Genomic DNA, 14,017 nt, shown 5'->3' with positions numbered 1-14,017 from the left:
GGCTGGGGCAGGGTTAACCTGCGTTGCAAGTTGGCCGCTTTTCGGGCGGGTGGGAGTGACCCGAAAACCCGGCTGGATGCAATTGAACCCGCCCTTTTTTAGTCTTGTAACGCTTAAAAGTTTGTGTTCCCAGCCTGGCAGGTCGTTGCTGATGTTCAGCAGTAATGGTGGATAAGAGGCAACAGCTGTTCCTTGTAGAAGAAATGTAGTTCTTAAAGGTGGAGTTGGGCATCTAAGGAAGAACCTCTTTTTTAGGCACCTTTCTGTCACATTGTAGTTAAGCTTGCAGGAAAGGAACGAGCTCTTGCATAAGAACTCAGCTCATGCCTGCCCTGATGCAGCTTTCTTTGTGCCATCTCCTATTAACTTAGGCAAACTGTAAATTGTCCCCTTTTTTCCTTAGTGGTTTTGTTTGGTTTTCCTCGAGCTGTGTAAAAATGGCTTCCAGTTGATACTGATGTTTTAAAGAACCCCTTGATACGTGAGCATCTGTTCTGTTGTCTCTTTGTTAGATTATATAAAAAAAATGCAAGAAATACTTCTGCCTGGCTCTGGTCCCTTGCTGTTGAGGGGACAGATGCAATGTGTGTATGTATTATAGTAGCACAGATTGGGTTTTGCACAGTGAGCTTAGAATTTTTGGAGAAGGCATGTAAATGCATGTGAGCCATGACAGCTGTGTGGCCTACCTTGCAGGTTGTACTGGTGCAAATTTACCTGATACAGGCAAAATCTTAGACCAGATCGGGGATTTTACTGCTGTTATCCTCTAGACATTTTCTTTATCACAGATCGGTTGAAATGTTGATTTCAGCTGAATCTCTGTCATCTGTGAAGTTGGGTTCCCAACCTGTAGAATTCATTACAGTGTTTGTGCATTCACTGGAATATCTTTTAATGAGTTTGCTGAGATATATGGTAATTTGCTGTAGCCATATGAGGCTTAAGGTGCTGTTGCTGTTTGGAACTTTACTGTTGCATGACACATCAGGTTTAAGAAGTGTGTGTATGTATAGTCTTACATGGTATACTAGTTCTAGTCACATACAATCATTTCTGTCCCAAATGAAGTACACTTTTGTTTTTTATTAGCCATATGTTCTTTTTATGCCACTTAAGATTCTGGAGTGCTTTATCTGGCCCAATTATTTGCTTCCTTTTTAAAGTAAATATTTGCTGTATTTTTGGTCCCCTTTCCTAGGAAGGCTTAGATCTTGTGGCCTTTATTTGACCATGTTCTGTTTCTGCTCGCTCCTTTTTGAGGTGTTGTGATTAGAACTGAAGGTGATATTCCAGCTGACAGTATGTTGGTGATACAGCTGTTGATACTGTAGAATGTTTCTGTGGCTTCTAGTCTGATACCTGTAATTTCTGTCATTTTAAAAAAATTATTTTATGGTCCATGCAAGCTGAGCCATTTTCACTGAGGTATCGTTTTCTTATTCTAGAAATTAAAGCAGCATGGGATATACAAGATGCACACTGACAGGACTTGCCTTGATTTCACTTACTACTAACTGGCAATGTTAGCCGTTCACAGAAGGCATCTTGGAGTTCTCCTTGACGCTCTCCAAGCATTGGCCAAACTACAAAAAATATTCTCACCTTGAAAAAAATATGTAGCTCTTCTCTAGATTTTTTTGTAGATTAATTAGTCCTTACATGGAGCCAGGAGACAGTGTGTTCTTTTCAGTATGGTCAAAAACTAGATAACAATATGCTCTTATTTTTTTTTAAAGACAAACAATCAAAACAAACCTATAATACTTTTTCTTTATCCTGTGATACTTAATTTCTGAAATAGTTTTCTGGGTCTTTCACTGAACTTTTCATACACTTGTGCCAGTCCTTTTAGCACCTGCTTTTGGTTGGCATTTTTTTTTTTTAAATTACAATGGATTATAGAGTTAAGTTTACTTTTATTTTCTTGTTCCATGTTGAGAGATAAATGAACCTTTCATGCCCCAAATTCTGAGCCTTTTATAGATGGATACAGTGTAATGTCCCAGTTCTGTGATCTGTAAGTTGATATCAAATTGTAGATTTTTTTTTTTTAGCTGTTAGCTACTTTTTTCCCTCACTCCCTTAAAACAATAAACTATACATGTTATTTGTGAAACTGTCAAGTGTATGCAATAACATATTTAAAAATACTTCATTACTTTTTTCATGTATTTCATTATTACTTAGTGAAAATTACGAATTTATTTTCAAGTTTTACATAATACTAGGATTTTTTTTTTTTTTGGTGGGAGGTGGATAATTTACATTCTCTTTGTGTTTCCTGATAACTGATTCCTGATACCTTTTTTAATAGGTAAAGTATATGGCTATGTTTAAGTAACTGTGTAAGATTCTTGCTTTTTGGCTGAAACAATTTTGCGTATTCAAAGGGAATTTGGAATTGTGTTTTTGCCTTGCTGAACTTGACTTGAAGCGTAGGTGGGCTTGAGGACAGAGCAGAGAAGAAAGCTGAGCAGTTGATACATATGGAGTAGAAAAGCTCATCCTGAATTGCTGAGGTAGAGTTTGTAATTGAACTGTCTGTGGTTAAAACTATTGAGAGATTAAACAGAGATGAAGAGAAGTGCTATGGTTAAAGATTTGTGGAACTATAGAAAGTTGAGTTTGGACTGTGAGGGCATCCTTCCAAAGCAGATTCTGAAGGAGGAAGTGTGAAGAATGGCAGCTCTTGAAAATTTTCAGCTTTCCTAATGAACAGAGTATTAAATGTTGGAATTCTATTATTGTAACTTAGAATTTCTTACCTAGGTAAATAAACAGTACTTAACTGCGCTTCTGGAATACTAGAGTTGCAGAATTTATTAAAACCTTGTGTAAAAACTACCTTTTGAATTATAGTGTTAAGTATTTAGAAATTATGCAGACTAATCTTACTGTTTCTCCTTCATAGATTTTGAAGATGATGATGTGTATGGCCAGTCAGTAGAAGATGATTATTGCATTTCTCCTTCAACAGGTTGGTTCAAATTATTACACCGAAGCTTTGTCCATTGATTCTCACTCTGATATCTATATCTGGAATAAAACTATATTTAAAAGCTAGTGAAACTTTTGAAAAGTGCCTAGTGGCCATAATCCTGTTAAAGTCAGTTAGGTAGTATTAGGCATTGTACTTGTGGAAGTCACATTAAACAACTGGGCACATCTTCAGACATACAAGTATATTATCTTGGATCATCAGAATGTACTTGATAATGTAAAAATCTGGGTTATGGGAATGTGTTGATAATCTTGAAACATCTGGTATCTTTTACAGTTGTTAGTAGGATCTGGCTGGGCTTAACAATTGTGATTCTGCACCTTGAAGCTGGTGTCTTTTACACAACTTTGGGTAAATGTGGGGTAGGGAGTCGTACTGTTGGGATGCAGCACTGGTCCTCACTGGCTTCTGTTCTCATGCAAGATCATGTGGAGCTAATAAACCTTCCAGCACTTGTAATGTTGCAAAGTAGGTATAAAAATAGTCATGCTGTGCGCTCAGGTAAGACATAATTGGAGAGACTCAGCCTAGCTGGATTCAGCCCAGCTGTAGAAGCATTAGTTTGTGTTCTACAGTCACATCTCTGGCAAGATTTATCAGTTCTGGGTTTTGCCAGGCTTGGTGGCAGTGTTTCTAGAGCTGAGTAGGCCCTGAAAATAGTATGGCTGATGTTGACCTGAAACTCTGCTACTGCAGGTAACTAGGCTGGATCTAAATCCACTGTGATTGTCATGTAGTCTATCACCTCTAGCTGTAGGTACTTGTGTTAATTAGGTCTTTAGAAATCTGTTCCTCTGTCATCTGTTGATTTCAAATAAGCGAATCTGTTATTCGTAGTCACAGTCCCTGATTTAAATTCAGATTGTCCTGCATTCAATATCTAAGTTTAATTGCTAGAATTTTTCAGACCTTGTCTAAGAATTAGGTAGCCTTGTATTTTGTGATGAAAATGTGCAATCTGTTTATTTTTTAATCAAGTATAAACTGTTAAATTGCAAAACTAATTCTTGTTTGTGCACAGTGATTATCCTAAGAATTCTTGTTATGTAAGCTTAATTTATAAAGTAACCTGATCTTGATTGTATGGCAATCTTTTAAGAGTTGCTTCAGTTATGGTGGTTGAATATGAAATGGTACGCATTTGGCAAACAGTTGTTAAGGCTATACTATGTAACTTACAGATACTTTCAGTATGTATTTCAGAGCTGGGGAGAATAATTCATAACATAAGGAAATTTGTTTACATTATACTTTGTATATTTCTTAGAGTATATAATGACTGGAGGTCATGTTCAGCAAGAAGTTTTATCTGTATATGCCTTAATGTGTTGCTAAATCAGAGTCAAATTATGCACTTGTTTAAAGTTTTGTGTGAATATACATTTTAACTTATGGGCTGTATTTCTAATGAAATTCCAGGAAGAAAAGAATGTGTTCAGCTCCATTAAATTGTTATCAGTAGTTTGCCAGTGCCATACTGTAAAAACAAATGTTGTTCTTGTGCTTTTTTTTTTTTTTTAACTTGTAACTTAGGTAAAGAAAATAATTGTGGAGTAAACTTCTCAAGACATTAGGCCATAGTTGGTAATTCAGTATAGAAAATATCTTTTTTTCAAACCTGGAGTGTATTCTTTTGTTTGAATACCCAACTTTGCAGAATTATTGCATTACATGGATTCAAGGATGTTGCCCAGCCTGTGGTTTCACTGTGATGATGACTTATTTATATTCTAGCATGAACTCCTGTATGCTCTGTACAGTCTTCAAGTAGTAGTCATTATACAGTAGTGCCCCATCTGCCCTACAAAACAAGGTCAAACCTGCAACAGGTCAGCATCCTAACTTTTTTTTTTTCCTTTAGATATTTTTAAAGGAGGAAAAAAGATTTTACCTTTTTTTTTTTAATTCTTTGTTTTTTACCTAATGCAGCAGCTCAATTTATCTACTCCAGACGAGACAAACCAGCAACACTTGCTGAGCCATTAGAAGAAGAATATGGCTATGAAGGTACAGATGATACTGCTGATTATTTTACGTCCAATCATCAGTTGACTGAAGTTGATAGAGGTAATTACAGAAAATCAATAATTGTCGGAACAATCTGTTTTATTAATTAAGGACTTGCTAATATAGTCTTAAATTAATGTTTGTTACTTGAATGACACTGCTCACAGTTTTGTAATCTTATTGTAGAACAACACCTTTCATGAGAATAGCTTCAGTGGTGATAATTCAAGTTCATACTACCTTTTGTATACTACTTGTAACTTGACTGCATACATTGAAATATGTTCTTAGTTTCTTATTACAAATAAAGAGATTTGATGTGAAATTCAGACATAAAAACAGCTGTACTGGCTCAGGCTAAACATCCACGTAGCTCAAGGTCTTGACTGCAAATGAATGCATAGGGAAGAGTATTAGAAACAGAATATTTGTAGAATGATCTTTTGCTTGGGTTGCATTCTGGCAATTAGCAGTATTTGAGAAGTTTTCAAAGTCATGTATTTCCTTGAAATAGTAGGCAATCTTTAGCTACATCTACAATCTTTTCTTACCCAGTTTGGAATTCATTAGACTTTGGTTTCCATTCAGTCCTGCAGCCATGAATTCCATGTTAGAAGCAGAGTTCCGAGCTGAGCAATTGGGGAAAAAATACTTGCTCTTGTTTTTCAAACTTGCTGCCTGATAGCTTAATTGCATGCTTTGTGAAAAAGATTCATAGGCTTCTTTTCTAAGTGTTAATAGTTAACTTAGTTTTTAATGTTTTGGAAATAATCAGCTCAGAGTAAAATGTTGGTGAATGAGTAGACAATAAAATGCAGGAATGAAAGTTGGTATATAAAACAAGTGACAGAAAATTAATAAACAATAGGAAAATAGAAACAATCTAGATTCCAAATGAAGTAAATTGGTAGAAGCTGTGCTAATACATAGACATAAGAGTAAATATGGTAAATTGGGGTGTAATATACATGTTTTTACAGCAAGAAATAATGCTGTAAAGGGCAATTTGAAGGAATCTGCTAGTATATGGATACAGGTAATCTGGACAGTGTGGTACCCTGGCTTTTCAGAATGCTTTTGACAGACTCAGTCAGTTGAATTGAAATTGGAACAAGAGGAAAAGTAATATTCTGGACTAAAAGGAGATGGAAAAGAAACCTAGAAATAACCTTTTCTGCTGTGAAAACAGAAGTGGTCTCTGTTACGTTTGGTGTAGTGTGCAGTGTTGGCTATTAATACAAAATTACTGATTTCAGTCAATCTGTCTGCAAAGAGTTTGTCCTTGTTGGGTGTTGGATATTAAAACAGCCAAGCAGCACGTTGTGTGGGGCTCTAGCAGTACTTGTTCTGCAGAGCCAGTGTCTGGGGAACGTTGCCTTGCCAGTTGGATTACAGGTCAAGGGTGCTGATTTAAGTAACCTAGAGGAAGCTGGAATTCTGTGGTGTTGAATTCCCTTAGCAAAGTTATTTAAATATCACCATGTTTTGAGGAGGTGTTCAAATGAAGAATCTGTAGTTGTCCTGTTGTTCAGTTCTTGTTTTCTTAAATCTGAACTGGCAAAAACTGTGACATTCAGGAAGATTTTCTTCTGTTCACTTGTGTTTTTATGTCTTATCAGCATGCTACTTCTAGTGAGTGGCAGTCTGGTTAACTTTCAGTCTCTTGTTTTTGTGACAAGTCAAGATTTAATCTTCATCTTAGTCAAGGCTTATATTAGTTGCAGAAATACGCTCCAAAGAAAATTTATTTTATCCACCAAAAAATGTATTACAGTTTTAGGAAAGGTAAAGATTGTGGGTAGTTTCAAATTGATGTGTTGATCCAGAATTTTCAGTTGTTAAGAGCTGAGGCCCCCAAAAATGCTGTTTTGCTTTGGATGTTAATTGTAGCATCTGTAAACAGTTAAAATGTGCTGTTCAATAGGGATTCCACATTAACTTCCTAAATTACTTTGTTCTACAGGGTTTGGGGTTAAAGTTTATCATGGTAATACGTGAGATTGAAATTAATTTCTAAAGTTTTATCTCTTACTGTGATGTTTTTCTCCTGGTTTTGTTAATCAGATGTGTGGTGCTAGTGGTTAGGCCACTTAAGACTTTTTTTTTTTTTTTTTTTGTGGGGCTTATAACAGTAATATGTCTCTTTTAGCACGTCTTAATTCATGCCTTGATCAAATGAGAGAAGTTTTGGCAGAGTCTGTACCAGAGCAAACAATGGTGCAAGCAGTACTGGATAGTAAATTTGATGTACAGAAGGCTTTGGATCTTGTGCTTTCACAAGGCAGTAAACAAAATGTGAAGACCAAGAATGAGGACACTGTGATTGTAGGAAAGACAACAAAAGGTATACTTCTATTTAATTGTTTACATTCAAGATGATTAATTTCTATGTACAGTTTAATTTTGGCTTTACAAGCTGTGAAGGCGCTTGTTACTGCATTAGTCACTTATTAGGAAATTAAAAAGCACCAAGTTACTTTTCTATTTATTTGTTCTAAAAACATTTAAAGGAAACAGTAGCTTTTCTTGAGCTAGAAGACAAAATAAAACCTTAGTGTCAGCTTAAATTCAAACTGCAGCCATCTGCAGTTCACAGTAAATTTCTGATTCACAGTAAATTTCTGATTCTCCCCTTTTTGGTAGTGCCTATACAGTAACTTTCTTATTTTGATTTAGGCTTAAATCTTTGTAGTCTTTACTGGCATTCTTTGCTGATTGTTAGTTTCTGAGGTATTTCATTAGATACCCATAATTTAATTGTAGAACGTTACATATTTTTGGATAACACTTAGTAATTAAATGCCTTTTCATGTTTCTTGATTTTTTGTTGCTGCTGTCAACTTTAAAAAAATTGGATATTCCGTTGTGACTGCACTTCCACCTGAACGTTATTGGCTATTGTAAGGTAAGGAGACTTACTTCAGTGTCCAGAAATGTGTATTGATACAGACAGTTTCTCTTGTGCAGCAGAAAATGTTGCTGACAACACCAGCAAACCTGGGTTTGGAAACTTGACAGCCAAAAGTGGTTCAGCTTGTTACTCTCTAATTACAAATGACAAAATGCTCCTTAATGCTGAAAAATCCAATATATCTTCATTTGGAAGGGAAGGATTGAAATGCTCATCACTTGTTCTGTCATCTTTCAGCGATGATTTGTGTAAAGGATCGTTTTGTGAACATGTGAATAAACAGGCAGAGAATCAACTACCAGAAAGTGCTAATGCAGTAAGTTCAGTTCCTGACACTGAAGATGTTTACTTTAGCATAGGAAGTAACCCATCTGGAAATTCTTCCTTTAAGAAGTTGGAATGCAAGGAAACACAGGACTTGAAATCCTTGCTGATGCAGAATGTGGTTAGTGATTCTCTGAGTCCTGAAGGCAGCATTCCTTTTGTTTCCTCAAATACTTCTGATGGTAATAGTAATGCAAATTTTTACAGTTCTCCATGTTTAACAAGTGCTTTAGGAAAACTGGCTCTTGATAATGCAGTGAGTCATACTGTAAATAGAAAGAGTGAACTTCTAGAAAGTTTTTCTTCACTTGTGGAAAGTAGAAAACAAGAAAGCCTCCCTTCAGACATGGCTGCTTTGCCAGTGTTAACGTCTGGAAGCACATCATTGGCTGACTTACTTCAGGAGCACCAGGAAAGCAGTGCTAGCCACTGTTACTCTTTGGCTGATCTTTATACCCAGTCAACAGCAAGTCTCACTGATACGAAATTGGGAACCTCACCATTATCACAACTAGTAAATCAACCCCAAACTTCAGGTGGGATGCCAGAGCTAACAGGGTCTTTATCTTCTCTAGCCCTCTCTAAACTTTCTCCACTAAAGGAGGTTGAGAATTTATCGCTCTCAGATTTAATAGCAGAGACTATTGAAATAGATAAAACTCAACAAAGGACAGACTTCCCCATGCTCAATGTAAGTGAATTGAGGCCCTCTAAAAGAACCAATATTGATTTAAGTGTCCTTGTAAAAAATGCAGATGTATCTGCAGAACAAAATATGGTAGGACAGTCAAATACCCTAAGCTCTGGAATTAAACTTTTAAAAGAAAAACAAGGAAAATGTTCTGCTTCTGCCAAAACAAATAAAAAACCCAAAAGAGGGATTACTCCTAAGAGGCAGGATTTGTCCCTGTCATGGATGAAGGCGCTGCGTGCAAGACCTTCAGCTTTTGCTTTAACCTTGTGTCTCCATTATCCTCCAAAAGGTTATAAGCGGCGCACAATTGATATACATAAAGCTTTCTTATACAGTAGACAAGTACAAGATGTAAAACCCAAGGAAACTAGTCCTATAATAGCCATAACACCATTTGACTTCACATCAGCATCTCCTGATGATATTGTGAAAGCTAAACAAAAAAGAGCTTTTACAAGGGAGTAGTGGGGTAAAAAAAGAAAAAAAAAATTGGTGTTTATATGTTGTTATATTAAAAAAAAATTATATAGGACCTATTTATAATCCAGATTTATTTTTTTTTATTTTTTTAATTGACGTATTAACAGTTCTTGTTGTTTGGTATCAAATTTGTATGTGAATTTCTAAGCACTGAATATCTTTATTTTTGCCTAATTTTCACTAGCAATTTAACATTTTTAACTTTTGTAAAGTCTTGAAGTTCAGTATATAGATATTGCACGTATAAAACAAACACCGTTAGACTTCTTAAAACATCTCTCTAGGTGTTGAAGATACAGTTCTTTGGGAAGAACATTGAATTATTGTTTTGTAAAGAAATTTAGTTTTGCTGTACAGTGTATAATTTGGGGAGTGGGAACCTTAGTTGATATTACAACTGTTTTATTAAATGTTTTTAAAGATTTTCTGATAAGGTATGATATTAAACTGCCAGTCTTGTAATTGATATTTCCAGTCGATGTCTCATCTGTCTTTATACTGATTACAATATTACAACAGAAAAACCTTTAGTTTTTAAAAGCCTCACCAACCTCAGGTTTTGACAGTTTTAGTTGTGGCAGGACATGTATAGTTTTTGATAGGACCAAATCTGTAGGGGAGCAAGCAATTAAAATTGTGTGCCCCCCCCTTCCCTCAAGCCAACTGTCAAAACGTGACATTTAGAATTTTAAAACAGCTATTTTGTAGGTATATACATGTTGCATGTATTTTGTGAGAAGTTTCACTAGGATTCTATGGTTTATTCTCAAGTCTTTCAGAGAAGTATTGGAATAATAATTCTTTCAACATTAGCATGAGCGTCTTTGCTCAATGGAAAAAAAAATCAGGCAAAGCATGAGTGCTGTTTGTGTCTGCCTCTTGTCTGTTTTGAAGAAAGCTTCCTTTAGTAATGGAAATACATTCTCTTCTGCTGTTTGCACCCTTTGCTGTTACTTTGAACCTTTAGATGGAAGGTCAGAATCAGGACATTCTAGACTTATTTTTTTTAGCTGATAATTGCTAGATTCTGGTGCACCCATTAGTCAAATTAGTAACTGCATGTATATTTCAACTTTCCTTTTAGTACAGGTTACTACTTTTAATATATTTCCAATGTCAGTGTCAGTATTTTAGATCCTGAACAGCAATAAGTGCAATAAAGGTACTGCTGCAACTAGAAAAATACATTTGATCATATATTGCCATACACTTACTCATGCTAAACTTGGCAGCTTGTATGGAAGAGTAGATAAAATTTTCATCTAGTTTTAAATGAATTTTTTTGTGCATGTTACATGAAAAAGGAGACAGAAACTTTGGGTTTATTCCTGACTTCAGGTTGCACTACAGTTTTGTTTCTAAATAAAAATAAAACATGTTCCAGTGCTCTCAGGTACAAATTTCACTTTCTGTATATTTTGCTTGTTTGTCTAGTTGATGTTATTGTCATTTAGGACTATGAACAGTGTGACCTCTGACCTCTTGAATGAAATTAATGTTTCTTACCCTTACTAATAAAAGTTTTAAATAATGACAGTGCTGCAGTGTTTATGTTCTAGTTGACATGTTAATCTAGTCATCTGTATCCTTACCTATTTTGAGTGCCTTAAAGCATTGATGTGTAATAATACAATCTAGTGTACATACTGTGATCTGTTAAGTTTATGAGCAGGAGCATAATTGATTTATTTCTTCAGAAGACTTCCTATAGAAGTCTGACTGATACTGATTACATACTGATTGTTTTGTTCATTAGTCTTAATAGCAAATTCTCCTTTTTGAACAATATGAAGTGCTTTTCACTGGTCAGTTTCTCTGTAGTTAGTCCAGATATTAACTTTCCACTGCTTAAAAGTCCAAGTCTTTTTTTTCCCACTGAGGCAAAATGTCCTATTTGGAAAGTTTGTAATTAAAGTTCAGTTTTTCCAAAATTCTGTACGTTCTTCTAGTAGAGGAATTCTAATTTTTAACAGTAAAATACTAGTGCCTGGTGTCATGCCTGGTATATTGTTCGGTGGTTTTGCTTTCTTATGATCCAGATACTCTTGAGGCCCTAATTAATGCAGGTCGAGATTTCTGATAAATGCATGTTCGTAAAGTTTTCATTGAATAGCTTCATTTTTCCCTCTAAATCTTTTCCTCTTATTCCTGTTGAACTTCTATTTGGTTTTGGACCGTTTTCTCATTCCCCTAACTGCTCTTCATTGCGTAAAACTTCGTAGCATGTTTAGTAATTTTAGAGCCTGAACTGGACATACACCTAAATGTATGTTCTATGGATTCCGTTGGAAAGTACGTACGAGTAGTTGGTGGCAACGTGTAGGACCTGGAGCTCGGTTCTGCCGTAGGTTTCATGCAGATTAAAGTTCAAACAAGTGACTCAAGCCAGAGGGCGTCAGCATTACATGTTTATCATGGATCTTACTGTGGAATTGATACTTTAGTAAACAGCTTTGGATCTTGTTAGGTAGATAGATTTTCATATATGAATACTTTTTCACTTGCATTTGTCTCAGTGTTGTTAATGATCTTGAAGAAGCAATACGTGCTGTTCAGTGTATAAAGAGCAGGGGAGGGATTTTTCCTCAGTTTGCAATCCTGAATCCTGAAGTGAGCCTTGAATTAGTACAAACCTGCAGGTTGAACACTGCAGAGGTGCCCAAGTGGTGGGTAAACCTGAATTCCAATTAATTTTCAGCAGAGATTATTTATTTCCATGCTTGGAAAATTATACAGTTTATTTTTATAAACAAAAGGTAATGTGTTACTGTGTTTGCTTTTTAAATGAGACAGGTATTTTAATAATTTCCTTAATTATTCCTTAATTTCCTTTCTGAGAACTGGGTTTGTGTCATTAGTTACAAGTTAATTGTCTTAGAATACTGCATGTTATTATGGTGCTTGACATTTTTGTATAAGAATTCTGTGTTTGGCCTTTGCACGAAGTGTTTCTGCCTAAAAATGTTAAAATTCTTATTAACTAAACCTGCTTATTTTTTTCTTAACACAGTGAGCTTCTTTTATTGATACATGTATAAAATTTCCCCCCCACACCATTATGCAGCTAGTGTGTATCTTTGTCTAATAAGGGTAGTTGTGTTATTTGTTTTGGAATTGACATGTTAACATTACAAAGTACTTGTGTCTGTGTTTGCATATGGCCATAAAAAAAAAAGATAGTATCAAACTACATAGACATACTACTTCAGGTATTCAGACTGTATACTCCTAAGGTATTTTGTACATTAAATTTATTTTGTACATAATTTTAAAGTGGCTACTGAATATTTTTAATATAAAATTGCCTTGTGGACATTGCTTTATGTACGTAAATAAAATGCATATTCTTATAAGGACTGACTCAATTAAAATTTCTTTTTAACTTACCTGATAGATGGAGAGTTGTGATTGAATTTTCTATAATGATTGTATCTATTGTGGGAACAGGCTCCAGTTCTTGTCTAGGCTTGTATGGGCATCCTTTTCATGGAAGATTCCTTTGGAGAAAGGAAGGCAAAATCTGGCATCTGCTGGTGTGTCTTCAGATACCATATTGAGGCTCCAGTTTGCTTTTGGTTAGAAATGGGGTTGCAAAGGTAGTTTGGTTTTTTGTTGCTGTTTGGTGTTTTTTTTGGGTTTTCTTTAGAAAATTTTGATAGCATTTTAAAACTTTATTTGGATCTTTAAAGGATACCAGTGAAATAAGAAAAAAACAACTATCTAAAGTTAGTTACTTCTGAGGTATGTCAGTGGTTTGTTGGTCACATAATTGATTTGGATGCTTAGCGTTGGTAAGATTCCTTTAGAAAATAAGCCATTGCCCTTCCCTACAACTTTCTGGTAATAAAACTCATCAGAAGATGACTAGAACCCTTAAAATGGTTGTAGACTGCAGAGATTAAAATTGTGTTTTGAAAGAACTCCCAAACAATTTGTTAAGAATTGCAGGTTTATGAAGACATAGTGAAAATTGTCTTACTCTTTTTATAATGAGAATATGGAGATTTTAGAGAAGTTGCTTGTGAAGTATTTACTCACTATCATGTCAATGTGTGGAGGTAACAGTAGATTAGGATGGACAGTATTTTAATATTTTAATTGGTTATTTGGAGTCTTTTTGTCCATGAAATGAAATAATTAAATCTTAATATAAATTTTCTTTTAACTGCTGACATATGTTCTTGACACGTAGCATTTCTCAGGTGTCCTTTGCTTGATCTCAGCAGTGGGTATTAGTGACGTTCAGAGATTGCAATTTGAAATGCACTGTTGTAGTAAGTTTACTTTCACTATAGTCAAGAGAAGCAAGACATTTTATTTGATGAAATTTAGCTGATAATTATGGGTTCTCTGAGAAACCTTTCTTGAAGTTCAAATTTCTTAAAAAATGTTTATATAGAGATGGTGCCATCTTAGTCAAAAGGATCTGCATTCTGTGCATATATGTTTCATTTCTTCTTGCTTTTTCTGACTGAACTACATTTTAATTTCTTTTTGCTCATGTTAATATTGCAGAACAAATACAGATAACTGGTGAGTGAGCTAGATTCTGTTCCATTTCAGGCACTATTAACGGAATTGTTAACCACTTCATGAC

At 35.1% G+C, this 14,017-nt stretch overlaps 1 protein-coding gene across 1 annotated transcript; it reads left to right on the top strand.

The window, feature by feature from the left end:
• Positions 1 to 2,914: 2,914 nt before the first annotated feature.
• LOC104530270 (uncharacterized) lies at positions 2,915 to 9,405 on the top strand (the record flags this gene model as incomplete). Its single annotated transcript, XM_010174802.1, has 4 exons — positions 2,915 to 2,980; positions 4,934 to 5,071; positions 7,161 to 7,373; positions 7,979 to 9,405. Coding segments are annotated over 4 exons (1,844 nt in total), but the record flags the coding sequence as incomplete, so codon positions are not given.
• Between the last annotated feature and the right edge of the window lie 4,612 nt (positions 9,406 to 14,017).

This window comes from Antrostomus carolinensis, unplaced genomic scaffold, assembly GCF_000700745.2.
Source record: "Antrostomus carolinensis isolate BGI_N321 unplaced genomic scaffold, ASM70074v2 scaffold7099, whole genome shotgun sequence".
Classification (NCBI taxonomy): Eukaryota; Metazoa; Chordata; class Aves; order Caprimulgiformes; family Caprimulgidae; genus Antrostomus; species Antrostomus carolinensis.
Note: the sequence above shows the minus strand (reverse complement) of the source record. Positions and strands in the feature narration are given on the sequence as shown.